Source organism: Pan troglodytes, chromosome 16 (genome assembly GCF_028858775.2).
Source record: "Pan troglodytes isolate AG18354 chromosome 16, NHGRI_mPanTro3-v2.0_pri, whole genome shotgun sequence".
NCBI classification, from domain to species: Eukaryota; Metazoa; Chordata; class Mammalia; order Primates; family Hominidae; genus Pan; species Pan troglodytes.
In genome coordinates, this window is record NC_072414.2 from 77,272,442 (window position 1) to 77,294,565 (window position 22,124).

At 39.6% G+C, this 22,124-nt stretch overlaps 1 protein-coding gene across 49 annotated transcripts in view; it reads left to right on the top strand.

The window, feature by feature from the left end:
* AKAP13 (A-kinase anchoring protein 13) overlaps window positions 1-22,124 on the top strand; it is a 373,116-nt gene that overhangs the window by 108,522 nt on the left and 242,470 nt on the right. For 47 of the 49 annotated variants that reach the window (XR_010151481.1, XR_010151483.1, XR_010151482.1 and 44 more), the window contains exon 2: window positions 785-828. The exons of 1 other annotated variant lie outside the window; for it this stretch is intronic. Coding sequence is in view for 43 of the 48 variants with exons in the window: in XM_054667098.2 (XP_054523073.1) it covers window positions 796-828 (33 nt within the window). In the remaining 5 variants the exon portion in view is untranslated. Of the gene's footprint in view, window positions 1-784; window positions 829-2,352; window positions 2,443-22,124 lie in introns of all 49 variants that reach the window. One more of the 49 variants, XM_063794318.1, reaches the window with a different exon arrangement.

Below are 22,124 nucleotides of genomic sequence, written 5' to 3' on the forward strand. Positions count from 1 at the left end.
AGTGAAGTCACTTGCTTCTGTTTCTCTGACTCTTAAGAGGATGAGATCACTTTATACTCAAACTCAGGGTGTTTGGTAAAGGACCTACCATTCTGAGCATTTATAGCCTAGATGAAGTCCTGGTCCAATCACCAAGTTAAACTTTTAAGAACATGCTATTCTTAATGTTCAGGAATTCAACCCTGGAAGGCTTCTCTAAATCTTAATGAGATTTTTTGAGAATTCATTTAGTGAACATAAAAATCAGGGAATCCAGCTATTAACTTTGAGGAGGGTCATGCCTTTTAGTGGTTAGAGAGGCAAGCTGTAGCCTCCCTTCTCAGAGAAGGGGAATTGAGGAAGAGAGTTCTAGTGGTCCCTTGCAATCCTTCCCTCGCTTTCCAGGTTCCCTAGTAAGACTGGAAGAAGTCCCTGAGCAAACAGCATTTTGTGAGTTTGAGGGACTGTGTAAAAATGTAAGTGAACATACAATGGTTTTGCTTTGATAACTGTTTTAAATATCCTGTTGGTTGTTGAAACTTCTGTGACAGTGAAGCCTTTTTTGTCTTTATTTTTCAATCGGAAGATCTTTCTTCCCCACTTGAAAAGATTGAGTCTGGGGTCAATCCCTGACCCCGCTTCCTTCCTAAATCTCTTAGTGTATAGCGTACAGCTGGGCATATGGTAATCTTGGGCACGGGATTGTACTCACAGAGCTATGCTTGACACCCAGGACTTTAGGTGGCTTATATATTTTCTGTGACAACTTTTAATTTTATTCTCATTTATTCCATTTCTGTTTCAGTGTCCTGGGTCATGAAACTTAATCCACAACAAGCTCCCTTATATGTGAGTAAATCATGAGATTTCTTATTGTTTTGTGTTTATCTGTTCTGTTTACTTGTTATAATAAGCCACACTCTCACATGATAGATTCTCAAGGAAAAATTTAACCATATGTGCATGAATATATTGGTGTAAGACACTTCAGAAATTGAGTTTGATTTAGTAAATACTAAATGGCTAATCTGTGCATGGAAATGAAAACAAATAATACCTGTAATACTTGAGAGTTAATTTAGTCAGGGTAATAGTATGCACGTATGAAACAAATTGTCCTGCAAAACAGTACTGTAGCTTCTTATTTTTTACCTGCAATTCATTTCTGTAAAAGTAGTGTGGAGATCCTCCTACTGCCATTGTGATTTACCTTATGTTGCAGCTAGGTGGCACTATGTCATTGGCAAGAGTACTGTTTTCTTTAGGACTCATCTCCCTAAAGTGAGGGACTTCCCTCATTCAGTGGGTTGTCATTTCACTTTCTTGATGCTATCCTTTCAAGCACAAAAATTTTCGGTTTTGATAATGTTCTGTTGTTGCTTTTTTTTTTTGGCATCATATCTAAGAAGAATTCCTTGCGTAACCTAAAGTCACAGAGATTTATTCCTATGTTTTCATCTAGGAATTGTGTAGGTTTAGTTAGCTCTTACATTTAGGTATGTAATGTGAGAGTTCATTTTTGTGTATTTTGTAAGGGAAGAGTCCAACTTTTTTCTTTTGCATGTGGATCTCTAGTTGTTCCAGCACCATTTGTTGAAAAGACTGTTCTTTCTCCCATTGAATTGTCTTGGGCATCCTTGTTGAAATTGATGATAAGTGTGAGGAATTTTTTCTGGACTCTGAAGTCGATTCCTTTCATTTAGGTTGTTTTTGATTTCTTTCAACAGTGTTTGGTAGTTTTCACTGTATAAACTTGGTACTTCCTTGAAATTTGTTGCTTATGGTTTTATTCATTTTGATGGTATTGTTAATTTTGTTATCTTAATTGTTCAGTTCTTTTTTTTTTTTTTTGGATGGAGTCTGGCTCTGTCACCCAGGCTGGAGTGCAGTGGCGCGATCTTGGCTCACTGCGAGCTCCGCTTCCCAGGTTCACGCCAGTCTCCTGCCTCAGCCTCCCAAGTAGCTGGGACTATAGGTGCCTGCCACCACTCCTGGCTAATTTTTTGTATTTTTAGTAGAGACGGGGTTTTACCATGTTTGCCAGGGTGGTCTCGAACTCCTCACCTCGTGATCCACCCAGCTCCCAAAGTGCTGGGATTACAGGCGTGAGCCACAGCACCTGGCCAATTGTTCAGTTTTTGATTGTTCATTGCTTATATATAGAAATACTGTTGATTTTTGTGTACTGATCCCTGAAACTATAGCCTTGTGTCAGAGATGAGTTACAAACTATAATCTAACTTGTTTGGCCACAGTTTTTAAGTGGATGCCTTAGGATTTTCTCTGTACAGGATCAAGTGATCGGAGATCGTTTTCTTCCTTTCCAATCTGGATGCCTTTTATTTCTTTTTCTTGCCTAATTGCCCTGAGAAGCATGTCTGGTACAACATTGAATAGAAGTGGTGAGCGCAAACATCCTTGTCTTTTCCTGATCTTAAAGAGAAAGCATCCAAGCTTTCACCAGTAAGTATGATGTTGTTAGGTGTGGGTTTTTCACAGGAATCTTTTGTTAAATGAGGACATTCCCTTCTATTCCTAGTTTGACTATTTTTATGATGAAAACATGTTGGATTTTGTCAGGTGATCTTTCTGTGTTGATATGACCATGTGGGTTTTTTTCCTTTCATTAATGTGATATATTACATTGACTCAATTAAATAGTTTTTATTTATTTATGGAGATGGGGCCTTGCTCTGTCACCCAGGCTGGAGTGCAGTGACATGATCATAGCTCACAGCATCGTGGAACTCCTGGGATCAAGGGATCATCCCACCTCAGCCTCCTGAGTAGCTAGGACTACAGATGTGCGCCACCATGCCTGGCTATTTATTTATGTATTTATTGAGACAAGGTCTTTCTCTGTCACCCAGGCTGGAGTGCAGTGGCGCCACCATGACTCACTGTAGCTGTGATCTCCCAGGCTCAAATGCTCTTCCCACCTCAGCCTCCTGAGTAGCTGGAACCGCAGGCATGTGCACCCATGCCCAGCTATTTGTATTTATTTTTTGTAGAGACGAGATCTGACTATGCTGCCCAGGTTGGGCTCAAGTGATCCTTCCACCTCGGCCTCCCAAAGTGCTGGGATTACAGTATGAGCCATCCTGCCTGGCCTGTTTTAATTTTTAGAGATAAGGTCTTGCTGTGTTGCCAGGCTACCTTGGTTGAATTTTTAATGTTAAGGCAACCTGGCATTTCTGAGATAAGTATCATTTGATAATGCCGCACAATCTTTTTTATATGTTGTTGGATTTGTTTTGAAAGTATTTTGAGGACTTTTGTGTCTATACATAGAGATATGTTCTATAGCTTTCTTGTGATGTCTTTGTCTGGTTTTGAGTATTAAAGGTTTTTCGTTAGGGAACAGTTGTAAATAAGTAGTTGTGTTATACAGAAGGATGGCTCCTCCAAATTTATTCACTTCTTAATCCCTAGAACCTGTGAATATTTACCTTACATGGCAAAAAGAACTTTTCATACTTGATTAAGTTGAGGATCTTAAGATGGGAGGTTATTCTGAAATACCTGAGTGTCCCAGTGTAATTACAGGAGTTCTCATGAGTTAGAGGGAGTATCAGGAGAGTCAGTGGTCAGAGTCAGAGATTTGAAGATGCTACACTGCTGGCTTAGAACATGGAGGAAGGAGCCCATGAGCCACAGAATGCAGCTCTAGAAGCTGGAAATAGCAAAAGAACACTTTCTCCACATAGAGACTCTAGAAGGAACACAGCCCTGCTGGCACCTTGATTTTTAAACAAAGTGAAAGTCATTTTGGACTTCTGACTTCCAGAAATGATAATATGATAATAAATTTGTGTTGTCTGAAGCCACTGAGTTTGTGATAATTTTTTGCAACAGCAGTAGAAAACTAATAGAGTAGTAGTTTGAGAAAATTAGTGATAAAGGATAATTGGGAAGGAAAGGATAAATGCAGTTAGGTCAGTTAGAAACTCTCTGATCTGCCATCATGGAGCCTGAGAACTTTAGAGTTAGTAAATACTTTAGCTAATATATGCTTCAACCTCTCCCTTTTAGACATGAGGAAACGAGGTCTGAAGATGTTGTGATAAGATGGCACAGCTAATTGGTGGTAAATTGTGAATTGAACCTTTGTTTTCTGGACTTAAGTCATAGAAACCACTGTAAACCTTGTTAAGCTTAAAACGTTTCATTCTGTTAGGGAAGCACAGCTCAGTTCTGAGTAACATAGTTAATACACTAAGTGCTTTGTATATGTTTGTGTTTAATTGACTTGAGCAGGCTCTACTGAAGAATACTTCTTTAAACTTCAGGATTCAAGTATGTCCATCAACGGTAATACTTAATGGGGCAATATGTTATCTCCTTTTTAAAAGGAGAGTAAGTGTATTGGATTCTCAGTGAACTGAGTCAAGTTGCAGGGATTTATGCTGTTTTGGTGAGGAAAAGTAGCTGTTTTATGATAGCTCATTGAGCAGGGTGGTGGGGGCAGTTCTCTGCACCTGGACAAAGAAATAAGCAAGAGAACAAAGACTGTGAAGATTTTCATTTAGATCATATTTGGGATCTGCCAGGGGTGAGTATCATCATTAGAAGGGAGAATATTGCTGCTAAATAAGGAAAAACGCTGTACCCGGAGAAGAACTTTTATCTGTCAGTTAAGACAAATAGGCTGGACTCCAAATAAATATTTTAATCAGACTTTGAATAAAGATGTGTCCAGAATACATTGCAATAGTTAAAAATGTAAGGAAGGTTCCAAAGTGTACAGGTGGCAGTACTGTTGGATGTTTAAATTAAGCTCTTTTAATGAATTATTTTCAATGAAATGTTCACCATAAAATGTGCAGGACCCTGGCCTGAAACTTGGGAGACCAGTAGCTCAATATGGCTATGCCTTGGTTTTCCTGTCTGTTAGCTCCGATTGCATGAGTACAACCTTTATGTTAGGTAAGCTAGTTACATCACTAAGTCGGGTTTTTCTCACAGTCGCCACAAAAGTAATGATTATTGCCAGATGAATTGATAAGAATTGCATTTTCAGTTCCATTTAGTGGTAGTGCTAAAAACTCTGAGTAGCTTAGTAGTATCCTTCTTGGTATGAGGGCCTGGATTGTTTAGAGAGAGGAAAGATGGAGAGGCAGTGGCAGATGCAAGAAATATTTCAAAAGAAACAGCAGGGCCAAATGCTTTATTAGACATAGGGAGTGAAAGAGAACCATGAATGACAGTTCATTGAGAACTTGAGTGTGAGTGACAGCTGATGCCATCATTGGGTATAGAGAAGAAGGAGATGATGATCTTGTTCTTTACACATGTTAAATAAAGTCACATGGGTGTCCTGTTCATAGGTGGAGGTGTGTGCTTGAAACTACAGAGCAAGGAAGTTGGTTTTGAAGTGAAATCGTTTGAGTCTTCTCTAAGAAATTGATTCTTTTGACACCATGTGACTGTAAGAATAGATGAGCTCTTTGAGAAGCTAAAAGAGTGGATGGAATTAGTATAGTGGACTGTGGTGTGGAAGACAAAGTGAGTCAAGAAAGGAGTTCCAGAAACCTGGGTTGCATTTTAGCCTTAAACATTTTGTTCCTGGTGTTTTTTAATTTCACTTATACATCAAGATTGGAAGTAAACTTTGGGCTGGAGCTGGGCAATTTATTCTTTTATTCAGGTGCCTTCTTTGTGCCAAGACCTGTTCTGGATGCTGGAGATTTAGCCATGAACAAAACAGAAGGTCCCTGCTCTCCTGGTACTTGCATTGTAGTGAGAAGAAGGAAGACAGCAAGATAACATATCAGGAAGAAAAGTTCTATGAAAATAAATGAAATGGCGATGTGATTGTGCCTGACCAGGGGCTGTTTTATCTTGGGTGGTCAGGGAAGGCCTTTGAGGAGCATGTCATTTAGGCTGAGACCTGAAGGAGCCAGCATGTGAAGCTCCTAGAAGTGTTCTAGCCCAAGGGAACAAATGCAGAAACTCTAAAATGAGAAGTAGTAACTTAATATGTTTGAAGAACAGAACAGTGGCTGGGGCTTAATGAGTGCAAGGGGAAGGGGTCCAATCTCTTCTGCATGAGGTTGGAGATTTAGGGAGGAGATGAGGAAAAAGCTGGATCTTGTAGGATTTAACAGACCATTGGATAATCTCCCTGGGCCTACCTTGCCTCACATCTGAACCCTACTACAGCTCCTATCCCTGTGTGTACTCAGAAAACATTAGAGCTCCTTCTGGCTTGAGGTCAAGTCAGACCTCTTAGGGTTACTGGGATTTATCCTAATGTGGATCTGCTGACCCTGGGCAGATGGGATTCTTAGGTAGTTTAAACATACATATTTTGGACTACCCTTTTGAGGAAAAAATAGTTTTAGTCCTTTCTAGTTACCATTAAGATCCACATTTAGATATAAATGGATGTTCTTGAATTGAGGAATATATATATATTTATTATATATTATATTATATATATTGTATATATTTATTATATATTATTATAAATATTATTTATATATAAATATATATTTTTATATATAATATATATTTTTTAGCAGATTTGGCTCTTATGAGAGGACAGTGTAATAAAGAATACTTCTTTGTTTTTATATTGTTTCATGGCTGGATTGCTTTTTGGGAGGAAAAAAACTATTTTCAAAACTTGGTACTGTTACTCCATTTCTGAACCTGAATAAGTGGTGTATAATATGATTTAATAGTAGTCCTTTCATTCTCTCGTTTTCTGTGGGTACTTTACCTGCAGTTGTGTAATTCATTTGCATCACCTGTAACCTTTCTGGTTGACAGCTCCTTAAAAACAAGAGCTCATGTTTGCATAGTACCTCATAGTTAAGAAAGCACATTTGCATGCCTTACGTTAATGCATGCAGTGCTCACAGCAGTGTTACCAGTCCGAGAGCAGAGAAAGCTGCATCGTTACCCTCGTCATACATAAGGAAACGTAAGGTTAAGACGGTTCATCTAGTGAATGGCAGAAGTGGGGCTTTACCCAGAAATGGTTACTCTGAAATTCATTGTCATTCTTCTATATACCAAGATGTCTTATTACAAATACCAAGTCCACAACTGTTCCATAAGATGCAAACATGTCATAGCACTTAATATTATAGAGACTTGCAGAAATAAAATCCTTTTAAAGAATAGGTAACCCAAGTTTACTCTTCTATTTCATGTTTTAAAAGATTTAATGGGTTTTATTTGAAATAACTTCAAGGCCAAGCACAGTGGCTCATGCCTGTAATCCTAGTACCTTGGGAGGCCAAGGCAGGAGGATCGCTTGAGCCCACGAGTTCAAGCCTGCAGTGAGCTATGAACATACCACTGCACTATAGCCTGGGCTACAGAGCGAGACCCCATCTCAAAAAACAAAACGAAACTTTAAATGTACAGAGAAGTTACAAGAAGAATACAATAACTTCACCTCTATCAACTCTTGTTAAATTTAGTCACATTTGCTTATTCTCTGTATTATATATTTTTATTTGTTTTAGTCATTTGAAAGTTGCAAACATTATACTCTGTTCCCCTTAAACATTTCAGCGTATATTTCCTAAGAACGAAGACATTCTGCTTCATAACCACAGTATAATTAACAAAAAACAGGAATTGTAACATTGATGTAATACTCTTAACATGATGTAAGTCTATATTCACATTTCTCTAATTTTCCCAATAATGTCCATTATAGCACCCTTTTCCTTTTTCAATCCAGGATTTAAACACATTATATCTCTTTAGTCTCTTAATTTTATTTTGTAGCATGTTTTGTCATGATTTTGGCAATGGACTACATGAGTGATGTTCTTGGAGTATCACATTAGGAGGACACATGATGTATTCTTTTCCAATTATTGGAAGTGTTAACTTTGATACCTTAGTTAAGGTGGTATTGAATGTACATAATTTATCTGTTCCAGAGGAATTGGGCATATAAGAGATGGTATGAGTAGTTGTTCACTTTCCCCCTCTAAAGTTGTTTCTGGTTTGGAGGTATCTTTTGCATATTGGATTTTCCTAAAATGGGGTACCCTTGTTCTGCACAAGGTGTACCCTTGAATATAGGTGAAAGGGCTAATGTCAACAGAGAGCTCATTTTGAGTGATAAATTGCCTGAGGTTTAAGGGGGCATTGTCTCTGCCTTTGTGGATACACATGGTTATTTAAGAAATGTAATACTCAGCTGAGCTATAATGACCATTTTTAATATGGAACATAGTAGGCACTTAGTAAACATTCATTGAGTGAGTGAATGAACTACAGTTTAGATAAGACTACTAAAATTTTAATGAAATTCACTTCATTTTGACAGAGCTACTTTTCTTAAAATTGCTCATTTGTTTCCCAGGTTTCATTCATTAATCTGCCTAGCATAGGCCCTGAGTAGCTAGTGATGTCATCTTTGTTACTGAAGGTGTGGCCAACAGGGAAATGAAGGTGATAACCTTGTCTTTATGGTGCATGTGGAACCTTTGAAACTGTAAGGAAGTCCTTACAGCATCCCTGTGAAGTACAGCTGAGTATGTTTGATAGTTTTATTACAGAGATGCATTCTGTGAGATAATATCTTACCTAGTTGAAGAAGCGTACTAGAAATAGTGCCTATATCTCTCCAGTCCTGAATTATCTTAGTTCTTTTGGGAGTTATAATCTGAGCCATTTGTTTATAGCAAGCCATGTGACTGTTTCTATTTTTTATGAACATAGTACATGCACCCTTTGTCTCTAGAGCTCTCCTCACTGTCAAGATACAAAGCATAGTCTTGTCCTAGACGGGGTAAGGGACGAGGGATGCTGTCAGATGATAAAAGAAAAAGCCAAGCACATGAAGGAAAGGTTGGTATTAAGAAATGTATTACATTTCTTAAATAACCATGTGTATCCGCAAAGGCAGAGACAATGCCCCCTTAAACCTCAGGCAATTTATCACTCAAAATGAGCTCTCTGTTGACATTAGCCCTTTCACCTATATTCAAGGGTACACCTTGTGCAGAACAAGGGTACCCCATTTTAGGAAAATCCAATATGCAAAAGATACCTCCAAACCAGAAACAACTTTAGAGGGGGAAAGTGAACAACTACTCATACCATCTCTTATATGCCCAATTCCTCTGGAACAGATAAATTATGTACATTCAATACCACCTTAACTAAGATATCAAAGTTAATGGGCTCTATCACCACTCCCACACTCTAAGCCCTACCGGATCTAGCAACGTAGCAACTAGACTCTAGAAACAGTAAATAAATCCTCCCTCAGACTAACAGCTGAAAAGGAAACAAGAGTTTTAGACTTCTGATGAAGGAGGAGGAAAGGGTCTTTGGATGCCCCTTATGTCAGGCCCCAGGCTTAGTCTGGAAGAGATCTGTCTAGGCCAGGCCTGAAGCTCTGCAAGGTACAAGGAAATAATAGCTCTCAAGAATTAGGCGATGTGGATGAATCCCATACTTGATATGCCAGAGAAAGTCACTTCCTCTGTCCTCTCATCATTTTACTACACCCAAGTGAATGTCCCACAGTCAGTTCTACATGTAGGAATGGACTTTATGGGAGAGGTCAGGACTGGTGACGAATTTGATGAGTCATAGGAATCATTGTATGTTAGGAGTGGTTGAGCCCAGTCTTCCGGAAGAGTGAGGATATTGAACTACAGAAGAGAGATTGAGGGAAGTTGCCTACAGTTTCACAGCAGGTTACGAGAGGTCTGAACAGGTAGCAGAATCTGTGAATAATTAGCTTAGCTGGTGTACAGGAGGCAGGTCCCTAATTGGTTTGAATTTAATACTCAAAGTACATGCACAGAGAAGTTATAGTATAAGATTCAGAACAAATGGGCTAAGTAAGAGAAAAAAATGTAGCAATTGGAAGATGAAGAAGAGAGGAGTATTCAAAAAGATAGCATTGTGCTCCTTTCTTGGTGGAGTGAACAGGTGAGGATTAGACTCTTTATGGATTATAGGTACATTGGAAAATAGTTTACAGTTATTATTTGAAATTCCTCTATAGTGAAGGAAGTAGTCAAGATAAAATGTGTTTTGTGACTTTTGATATAGAAAGGTCAGTAATAGCCATCTCAATAAAGTATATGCTCAGCTATTTCATCTTTATACTTAGAGATTCCTCAAGAGGATGGTTACACATTAGCTCTGGATCAGTGAGAGTAAGACCAAGGCCCTGGAACAGTAAGGCTTTCTCTTGTAAAGCTCAGTTCCCACGGTTCTTTGATGCTTTTTCTGTGTTAGAATAATGTTCTTTACTGGTTTCCAACATGTTTCGGTGGGCATTGGACCCTTGTGGTTAATGATCTGTGCAGCTGTGACTCCAGAGTGGATGGCTCTACAGAACACTGACTCAGATGGCTTGTATTCGATGCTGATAATTCACTAACTAAAACAACTATAAGAACACATTTCAAGAGGAGAAATTTGGGGTGCATATCTCAGATTCTTCAGTTATAAACTTGCTTTTTTGTGTCTCTTAAGATTTATGGTCTATTGAACACATCTCTGTGTCTCCCTCAGGAAAGCCAAATGGCATATTTTTGCCCCTGCAAATTAAATACTTTTTAAAGCCAGTGAGATACTCAGATGTGAGATTTCAATTTTTTCCAAGGCATGCTCAAAGGTAATATATGGGATAATAATCATTACCTGCCATATGTTTGGGATAAAACCCACACTTATTAGATTTTCAAGGGGAAGAGCCATTCCAATTATAAAACAAATTTCCAGAACCCCAACAGATCTGGTTGATTATGTCGTCCTTCCTCCCTTGTTTTCTCTCAGTACCAAATGTTTTTGCATGTAACTGCTTCTGGGAGGAGGCAAAACATCCTGATAATAGAAGAGCACCATAAGAAAGAATTATCTGGCACTGGATGCCTTTATTTAAAATGTGCAAAACAAAATCTCCAGTGATTTTAAACTGTTTCTATTAGAATAGGGACCATTCCTTATGATATTGTTCTGTTTTCCCAAGGAAAAGTTAGGGTGCTATTATTGGTTGAGAACCTACTCTTGGCAAGGAAACGTGGCCAGCACTTAATACACATTGCCTGATTTAATCATGACAATAGACATATAGGGTTTGGTTATTGTATCCAATTTACAGCCAGGGTGGATGGTAGGGTTCACATCCTGTGAGTGGCTACAAAGCACCCCCACCTCCTTTTTTCCCCTCAAAAGCCCATTTAAAGAAGGGAAATCAGAAGAGCATATACACTGGACTTGCATTTAGAAAAGCAAGCATTGAGAAAAGCTTATCAGAGTGATTTTCTACCACCACATTGGGTTCCTGTTTACTCCAGACTTACATTTTCAGCCTCCGTGAAGACTTGGACTTCGCGCGTAGATTAACTTGCTTCTCTGTTTATGCTAATTAGAACAGACCTCAGAAGACGAGCATGCAAGCGGAGATACTGTGATTAGGAGGAGGAGGTTTTAAAATTTTTATCAGTTAAAAAAATTTATTCCTGAACAAGTGTAGTTTGCATAAATAATCAAATTTTTGAAGGGCCACAGAAATTAGGTTACCTCAGCTTAATGTTCTCAGTTGCCTCCTTATAGGGAAGACTAATTTGGTAATGGCACAGTTTTATCGTTCTTCCTAGGAAATGCGTTTCCACAGCAGGCTCTGAAATAACCTGGCTGTGCTTCTCACTTGGCTGTTAGGATACATTTTGCTTATACAAAGAGCCTTATCAGCCTCCTGATCTCTTAAATGGATTACCTGCTTTTGCCTTAACAATACATTTCTGATAGGTCTGCTCCAGCATCTGTGGGCTGGCGGCCTTGTCCAGCCAGATCTGAGACCTGCCAGAAGAATAAGGAAATCAAGGGTTCCTCCGTCTAGCTTTTGATGGTTTTACAGAGCAGGAATTTCAGTTTCCTTCTGTTGGACTTTTTAATCAGTTTCCAGAAACTTGCTTTGAAGTTAATGGGCTTTTCATTTGTAAGTAGTATTTTCTCATTTTTCCTTGGCATTTTTAGAACAGACAAAGGTACATAGGTCAAAGACTTTTCAGAGCCTTTTTACAGGATACTTTTTCAATAACTGGGTGTTTGCCAAGCTATCACATAACAGTGAGGGGATTAAAATTTCCGTTTCGTACTAGTGAAGTCTTGCTGTCCAAGAAAGATTAAAATATATCACTCTGTACCTTTAATTCATTTAAAACAAGTATTTGTGAAGCACCTATTAGGTGAATGGGACATTTGATCTTAGAGGAATAGATTCTTTCACTGGGGAGGAAGGGGCTCAGATGCATGAGTAGATAAATTACAGTGCAAGGAATACCTGTTGGAGTGCTGCTAGACGAGCTGTGCAAACAGTGATTGTTCATGGCAGGGAGAGGAATGAAATATTGGCAGATGTAATTGGGAAGCTTTCAGAAAAGGTGGGGGCTCTACCAGCCTGGATAGATAGGCTGTGGAGACTGGGAAGAGCAGAGTGAGAGGAGGAAGCACAGTCTTTGGAGTAAGGCATGGAAGAGTGTTATCAGTTGTGGGGAGAGACTTTGCTTGACCAGGGCGGGCAGTTCACATTGAAGGATACCTGGAGATGAGATTATATATAGCTGCTCTGTTTAGTAATGTAGTCATTAGCCACATGTGACTGTTTAATTAAAGTGAAATAAAATTAAAAATTCACTTCATCAAATAGTGCTCAGTTGCTACACATAGCTAGTGGCTACCATACTGATTGCAGATAGAAAATATTTCCATCATTGCAGAAAATTCTGTTGGTCAGCACTGATAAAGGAAGTATGGGGTTTTACACAGGATAACAGTGTGAAGAGCAACTGGAGATCTTTTGACCAGGCAAATAGTAGCATGATGAAAGTCATACCCAAAATAAAGAGTAGAAGGAGAGCAGTGAGGGGCTGTCAAGTACGTAGGCCTATCACTTCACCATTACAGCACACAGAATGAGATCTGGGGATGATGAAGCTGTTCCGCAGGAAGAACATATGGATTTTGTCTGGTAGAATGACTGAAAGCCTCAAGGAGCCACAGAATGGCCACTGAGGGTTTTAGTGTGAGGGACAGAGGGAGAATGGTGTAGCGTCAATGAGCAAACAGTTTGGAGGAGGAGCTGCCTTGGAAGCCTGAGGGAGAACAGTCATGTTTTTTACAACAATGTGTGGTAGTAAGGATTAAATGAGGTGAGAGATATATATATATATATATCACATTGAGCGAGATCATAGATAAAACTTTAGATATAGGTGGTTTTAAAAAGAGACGTACCCCCTTTATTTTGACATAGTGCATGTAAAGTTACATTGTGTGGCTTCGTCTTGCATCTTCTGCATAAATACTTGCGCTGAGAGCTCTTTCCCTTGTTAGCTTAGGTAGCAACTACCTTTTACTGAACACCTTCCTTGTAAGGTAACTTACTTTATCTCCTCACCCATGTGAGATCCATTTTATAGATGAACGAACATAGCTAGGAAGAGGTGAAGCAGTAATTCAAACTAAAAACTTTTGCTCTTCCCATTTCATCTCTGCACGTGAGGATGGTTTCACTATCAGCTCCCCAGGTTGATACTATCTTTGATCTGGTCATTTGAAGCTTGATGCTTACATCACATCTACATTTAGAGGTTGTCTTTAGCACTGAACTCTATTTACCATCTCTTTTTCAAATGTAAGACATACATCCTATAAAACTTGCTTACTCTCAGTGGTAATTGGTATGTGGGGTGACCTGGAATGACTGCCATCTGGACTTCTCTAGGGTGCTGGCTCTCGGTGTGAGGTCCGCAACCAGCAGCCACGGGCATGAGCACCACTAGGAACTTGGTAGAAATGCAGGTGTTTACGCCCCATCTCTGACCTAAATGCCGGAGGGTGGGGCCCAAAAAGTCACTTTAAAATAAGCCCTTCATGATTCTGATGCACTCCAAAGTTTAAGCATATAAACCAAATGAACAAAGAGGATAGTTTTAAAAAGCCTCCTATGAATTAAATTGGAACTGTATGGGTACATTTACATTTTTCAACACGGCTGACTGTGTAACCCATCAGCAGTGGTTGCCTGTAAAGATGCATGGGAAAGGGTATATATTAAGTAAGATGTTATTTCAAAAGGACAGATCTATGGCTTTTCTTTTTTAAAGGCTAGCTTCCTGAGTAAATTATCACTACATTATTGACTCAGAATAATATCAAGGTATGTACTATCAAATACAGGGTTGGGTATCTCTTTGTAAGAGATAGCAGTGATTTTCAGTGGATAATTAAGGGAATTAACACTTCACATTTTTTTCATGATATTTTTATGTCACTTAGAATTTTTCACGAATTATTCCTTGTATGATTGTAGATAATTAAAGCCCCATATGCTTTGCAGTACTAGCAGCAGCACAGATTATGATTCAGATGGAATTGGTAAGAGCAGTAGGTTTTGAAATGAGGTTGTAGACGGGCTGCTGAGACTGATTTTTGGACAGCATAAATGAAAGCAGTATTTTGATGTCAGCATTTGGAGTTTAAAAATCCCTAGCCATGGATCCCGTGCTGAGTCATTGGTACTTCAGGTAAACCAATTCCAACTCTATGTAAGCTAGCCTTCAGCCATGTGAGACTGTTAACGGCATCTCTTCCTCTCTCTGAACCGCACCCCTGAGCCCCGCCAATCCCTAACACATGCATAAAGAAAAACGCTTATCTTTCAGGATTCATTTCCTGCCACTTGTCTCTGTGGAGCCCCTCCTGAGCTTTCATCCTCCTGTGGATCCATCACTCCTACTCCTATGCCCCAGCTACTCTGTGCAGACTTTGTAATAAGAGCTTGAGCACTTCAGATGCACATTTGTATGCATGCCTTTTCCATTTATTATGTTCCTTGAGGGTAGGGGCTTTGTATTTGAATTATTATTTTATTGCTCTCATTTTTACTTCAGCTTCTATCACAGTACTTTGTACATCATAATGCTAGTGTTTTTTATTGTTTCCAAGTAGAATTAAAGCTGTTCTTTGGGAAAGGGTGTTGCCTCATACATGGATGATTATAAATGTCCGATTTGCCAAAGATGAGCGTTTTCTTTTTGGTTAGGATTTATGACCCCAAAGGGAAGGTTACTGTAGTTCATCAGCCAATAAATGAAACCACACGGGGATTTTGTGATCTGGGACAATGTGTCACTTTGCTTTGATCTTTGGGTAGAGCCTCTAAGAGGTGCTCTCCTAGTGAAAACCTGGAACTGATACTAGTGAAAAACCGGATTTCAACCACAGTAGCCTAGTGCTTCTGTGTGGTGTGTGGGTATTTACTTGGAACGCTCTGTGTTTGCTTCTTACTACACAAATCTCATTTTATTGGTCTGACAAACCTATGAATTAGGTTTGAGACAGGAAGATTTATATTTTAAAGTTCTAGTATGTTGATTGTAAGATTTTCATTGCTCTCTTTGGAAATTGTGTCACCTGAGATGAGACTATTAGCTAGATTCGTGAAGTCAGCCCACTGAATCTATAATTCAGAAATCTATAAATAGCTCCCTTCAAGTAGAACATTGGGAACATTTATTTATATCAGCACGGAGGTAGAAATTACGTTTTTCTGGAAGATACATGAATTTATTGATTGATCGGTTGGTGATGCACATCTTTAGTACTTTTTCCTCATTCAGACACATTTCCCCCCCAGAGATTCTGCTTATTTCCTTTTGGATCCTTTTATGTGGGGGCTGTAACTTAGGGTATTTATCTTTAAGTATAGAGAATGTCACTTGTACTCCCAGAAATGTGTTTGTTTGTTACCCTTTTTAAACCAGGAAAGAGCTATTGGCTCTTGTGTCTTTGGAGCCCTTCACAACGCTCTGTGTCTGGATTAACTGTTGACCCCATGTGATATACAGAGCATCTGGCGGCTGGGGTGGAATTCTCAGCTGTCTCTCTTTGTTTTATCCACAGAAGGAAATGTGAGTTTTATCTTACTGCTCAGGCGATGGTACATTCCTTTTTTGGTTCATGGGACCCAGCAATCTGATTGTGGGAGTATTTCCTACCATTCCTGTCATCTTCCGGAATTTGTTAAAGAAGGCCAGGGGTGATCTTCACCTACCATCACTCGTGAACACCATTTTCTTCTCAATCACCTCTTGTGTTCCTAAATTCTACTTTGAGTGAAGTGTATTATTGTATAGTTTGTCCTGTCTTGTATGGTTTAGGGATCCCAGGCAGCATAATATTAAGAAGCTACAACTGTGGGTATTTCTTACAGCCAGTATTGTTCCTCCACAAATCCTCATTTTCCAGATCCCTGTGAAATTTATTATATTCTTGCCACCATATACTCGTGATTATGTGTTGCCCATATCTTGCTAAGTCTCAGAATACAAAGTAATTCTTCTCCTTGACTGTGAGACAGAGATAGGTGTTTTTAAAAATGGTGTACCGAGATTTCAGTTTTTCTGGTGAGTATGGGACGTTGATTTTTCATTTGCCATACTGTATATGTGTGCATTTGTATGCAGTAGAGGTTGGCAGAAATGTGTATTGTGTTCAAACGCTGATCTTAAGCCTCCGTTTACTCCATACCTGCTAGTGCTTATCCACTATTCTATATGTCCTACATTAATTTTTCTCATTTAATCATCTTAATGATCTCATGAGATAACTATTTTTTCCCTACATTTTAAAGCAGAGAAAAGTATCAGAGAACTTTTGTCACTTGCTGAGGTCATGCAGCTAGTAAGAACGAGTTAGAATTCAAACCAGACCTTTCTTTGGAAACCTAGGCTTTTAATGATGTCAGTATATTGCTCCTCTGTGTCAGCGTTTAACCCTGCATGGTGTAGGGAAGAAGCGGACTATTGCCTAGGATTTGTGAAATAAGGATGTTGGTGAGATTATTAAAGTCAGAAGGAAACACTGAAAAGTGGAATTTGTTGGGAAGAAGGGGAACCATTTAGGGACAGACACTAGACCTTTGTGGTAACTGGTACAGCGGAGCATGGTGCTGTGGGGTCACTGGTTCTCAAACTTGAGCATGCATTTGGGTCACCAGGAGGGCTTATTAAAACCCAGATTGCTGGGCCACACCCCAGAGTTTCTGATTTACTAGGTTTGGGATGGGGTGAAAAATTGCATTTCTGGTAAGTTCCCAGGTGATCCAACACTTTGAGAACCCATGTAGAGAAAGTGTATGTGCTTAGGAGTCAAGTAGACACAGCTTTACATTCCTGCCCTACTGTGGGAGGCTTAAAGTCTTCATCTTAAAAGTTCTGTAATATAGGGTAGTATGTATATTACAGGATTTTTCATGAGCACTACATGTGATTTAGAAAGTGACAGCAATATTTGGCAATTATTGAATACTTACTAAACATCAGTTACTTTGAGAAGCATTTAACATATGTAATTTAATCTTAAGCAGTTAAGTGTGTCATTCCTACATGTAAAAATCTTAATACGTATCAGTTGCTCAGTTAATATTCCTGCCCACCTTTATCAGTAGGCCTTCTTAGGCCTGGAAATGTGTAATATCCCTTAGAAAGATTTTCATAAAGTTGGCTTATTTCTTTAAAAACCGTCGACACTTAAAAAGGAAAACTTAAAATACGTGTTTTTGTGAAATGGTTTTACTGGTAACACTAGATAAGAAAAGTGATAATGTCTGAAATGATAGAATTTTCTTCTGATTACTTTTGTGGTTAAGTACCGTGGGTTGTTTGATACTCATGTAACTATTCGTTAGAAATCAGAAAGCTTAACCAGCTTTACAAAAAAGCTGGTTTACAGTTAAAATTAATTGGATGGATTTTCTTCTCCTAAATTTCCATATGACACCTTTTCAGACAGTTTCTTTCGTAAGACTTATTTGCCATTTAGTTAAAATTCTTCACCTATTAAGTAAAACCAAAAAGTAATCAATTTTATTACCATACTTTATTTGTCTCTGTTTGAGAAATAGTGTGTTTTACTAGAAGAGATTAAGAGAGGTAGAGACATGGAGATTATGAAATGTGGGATGTTTCTATTTACTTGGGAATGGATGGGAACATTTTCTTTGTACCTAGTGTATGCTACGTACTTGGTATACTTTGTTAAAATACTTTAGTACTTACTTTATATCGTGGTAAGGGGATTAAATGGCAACCTTAATTTGTGTAAGACATTTAAGACAGTCCTGGCACATAGTAAGCATTTGATACAAGAGCCATTGTTTCATGCATTTCAGATATGGGATTATAATAATTTCCATCCTCTTAGAGTTTGCAATCTAGGAGTTCTTACAGGGAATTTGAGGTAGCTCCTAAAAGAATCAGCAGTTTTAAACACACAGCTGGTAACAAGGGAAGCTGGTATTCTAAGTCACGTGATTCCAAAGCCTGTGGTCTTCCTCTGGTACTATAGCCCCCAAAGCAATGCTGTCCATTCTGTATTGGTACCTTCCCTTCTTAATCTTGTAGTTGACAGTGTCCCACTTCCCAACTTTGAATGTCTCTTTTCCATGGTCTCAGCATGTTGTACCCTGGGTTAGGAATGATGTGTGACCAGAGGTGATTCAACTTGACCTGCTGGGCTCCCTGACTTAGGCATTGCTGGTGCAGAGATGACCATTGTGCAAACCTGATGGACTCATGGAATCAGAGGGCACCTTGATCTGCCTGCAGTGGGTGAGGCATAGTATGTATTAGATCAGGTAAAGGAGGCCCTTCATCTGAGGAAGGGGCCCAGGTTTCTACTTAGAAAAGAAAGACATTGTCTTTCATGCTTTACTGTCTCGCTCTAATCATCAGTGTGACAGATAAAGGGAGCAGCATGGCCAAGTAGTGAGACAGGTAGGAAGAGTGAGCCTTGAACATGTGTTCATGAATTCTCAGGGGCTTGGTATACTTGTAGCAAAGTGTTTGAGGAGAGGCTCTGTGCGGGAGATGATGCTGGAGGGGTCAGTGAGGGCTAGGTTGTGGGGAAAAGCAAGAGAGATCAGATTGTTACAGTGTCTATGTAGAAAGAAGTAGACATAGGAGACTCCATTTTGTTCTAACTTGTCCTCCTAAAACAACTCCTGTTATTGCTTGAGCCATAAGCATAGCTTTATGCATAGCTCCTCCGATTCCATCACAGGCTTTTACATATTCTGAGATTACATCTGATCCTGCGGGAACCTTTCCTTTTAATGGCTTAATGGCTGATTGACACTCAGGATTGGCGTTTTCATATGCCATCAACTCCACTGTGACCTTACGGGCTTTTTCATCAGCAATTGACTTTTGAGCAACATCTTGGAGCCTTGCCACAAAATCAGGGTAGGGCTCTTTCGAACCTTGTCTTACTGTATTAAATGAGGGGCAGGCGCTTTTTGGGTCTTGGATTTTTTCCCAGGCTCTAAGGCAGATAGCTCTAACTTGCTCAATGGCCTCATTTTGCATTAATGCTTGTTGACTAATAGTGCTCCAGTTTTGACCTGTTCCTAATAGTTGATCTGCATCTATGTTAACTGGAGGATTGGCAGCCCTATTTCTTCGGACCTGTTCTTGTACCCCATCAATCCACCAAGTCTTAAATTGTAAAAATTGAGAGGGTGAGAGAGACGATTTTGCCAGAATCTCCCAATCATAAGGAATGAGTCTATGTCCATGAGCAATGGAATCTAATAATGTCCTCATATAAGGGGAGTTGGGTCCATACTGTTTTACTCCCTCTTTCATATCTTTTAGCATTTTTATCGAAAAAGACTTGTATCTGGCCTCAACTGTGAGAGGCTCTCCCTCTTGGGCTCCTTCTCCAGGTGGCATCGGTTCTAACGTTACTGGGAATTGCCACGCCTCAGTATCTCCTTCCTTTCTTGATTTATCAATAATTTCATGTAATTCACTACCCTGTCTACTAGGTGGTGCCGTAGGATTAAGTCTCCTAGTGGGCGGCTGAGGGTATGGCGCCCTGCCCTGTGGTGCTGGGGGCATTCCTGGATATCCATACTGACTTTCTGGGGGTGGCTGATACTGAAGTTCAGCCGGCGGCCAGTATTGATAGGCTACTGGCGGTTGGGTCTTATTTTCTTTAACCTGCGTTTGAGGTTGTAATGTTACAGGCACCTGACCTACTGGAAGAGGACTTGTGCCTCGTGGTTTAGACTCTGATGGCCCCACTAATTCTGGACCTTTTCCTTCTAATTTTAACGTTTCAGGATATATCACCTCCTGTAATTGATTATAGTCAACATTTTGCGTTGACTGAGCCATTACCGGCTCTGCTACATATTCGCAATGTAAACCTTCCGTTTCTTTCTGGGATTTTTTCCTTGTCTTTTCATTACAATCTATTAAACAGCTTCCAGGGGCATCAGAAACTGAAACGCTATCTTCTTCTGTTTGAAATGGTTCTAAAGCTGCTTTAATAATGGCCCAATCATTCCATACTGTAAGTGGAATGATATTACCCTTCCTACCTGCTTGTTTTAGTTCCTTACCAATTCTTTTCCAATCTTTTAGATCTAAAGTTCCTTGTTCTGGAAACCATGGGCAAAATTGTTCTATTATTTGAAATAGCTTGATTAGGTTTTTTGTAGATACTTTAACTCCCCCTCTTTTTAAAAGAATTTTAATAAAGCTGAGATAAGAGGCATATTTACTTTTAATTTTACTTTTAGTTTGCCCCATTATCACCCTAGCTTCTTCCGAGCGCACAAGCTTACCGTAAGGCTGACTGTAGACGTACTGGGGATCTCTCGTCGACTTGTCCTCAATGACCACGCTCGAGCGTATCTTCACCCTAGAGAAAAGCCTCCAGGTGTGTAGGGGCAACCCACCCCTACATAGGTTTGTCGGGGGCTTTGTGTGCTGTGTGTTGAAGGGACATGCTCAGGCATAGGGCTTTATCAGGAGAGTAGCTTGATCAGATTGTATTTTGGAGACTCTGTGCTTCCTAGTGTGTGGAGGCCAGCTTAGAAGCCTGGAGTCCCAACTTAATTGATGACTTTGGAGAAAAACAAGAGAACTGAGGATAATAAATAACCAAGAAAGCTAGGTGAATAACTGTAAGATATAGGTGAGAGCAGAAGTCAGAGCTTCAGATTTTAATGACAGAGTGTCACCTTTTCAATCAGCAACAAAGTAGCTGAGTATAATCTTCAACCATCTGCTTTCTGGGAGAGGAGAGAGGAGAGGGGAAGGAGCGAGGAATGAGGAGCCAGAGAGATTGATTTTATCTAATCACTTCTAACTCTTTCATTAAATTTTTATGGAGAATTAATACAGGCTGGGCGCAGTGGCTCGTGCTTGTAATCCCAGCACTTTGGGAGGCTGAAGTGGGAGGATAGCTTGAGCCCAGGAGTTCAGGACCAGCCTACGCGATGTGGTGAGACCCCGTCTTTACAAAAAAAAAAAAAAAAAAAAAAAAAGAAAAAATTAGCCAGGCATGGTGGCGTGCATTTATAGTCCCAGCTATTTGGGAGGCTGAGACAGGAGGGTTGCTCAAGCCTGGAGGATCGAAGCTGCAGTGAGCCATGGTCGCACCACTGTACTCCAGCCTGGGTGACAGGGCGCAACACCCTGTCTCAAAAAAAAAAAAAAAAAAAAAAAAAAAAATCCTTACATGTCTGCATTTTAGCCAAATATCTGGTTTTGTTAGCAAAAGAGAGAATGTCTCTTTAAGTATTGACCTAATTAATAATTCTACCAGTTCCAGAGAGTTGTGAAACATTTTTCAGAGGTAGAGACGCTCTCGCTTGCTCTCTCTCGCTCTCTCTCTCTCTTGCTCTCTCGCTCTTGCTCTCCCTCTCCCTCGCACCCTCTCCCCCTCTCCCCCTCTCCCCCATCTCTCTCTCCCTCTCTTTTGCTCTCACTCTCTGTGTGTGTGTGCGCACATGTGTTTGAAAGCCAGTAGGAAAGCCAGGACCATCTGAACAATTTAGCTTTGCTGGACAAAAATAGACTTGAGAGGGAGAATTGTACATTGAAACAAGAAGAACTTACACTCTTACAATTTTTCAACACTCTCTTCCTTTTAAGGAATACTTCTCATTAAAGGGACCATACATTAAATTATATCCAAACTTGAGTAGTTTTAATTTCTTTTCTGTCTGAAATCCCTGTTAGAACAATCTCTAAAACTACTCCATAGACACAGAACTTGAGTAGATTTATTGAGCGCCATCTGCTGGCTTTGTTTTAATGGACCAAATAGGTGGTGCCTGGACATCTTTAAGA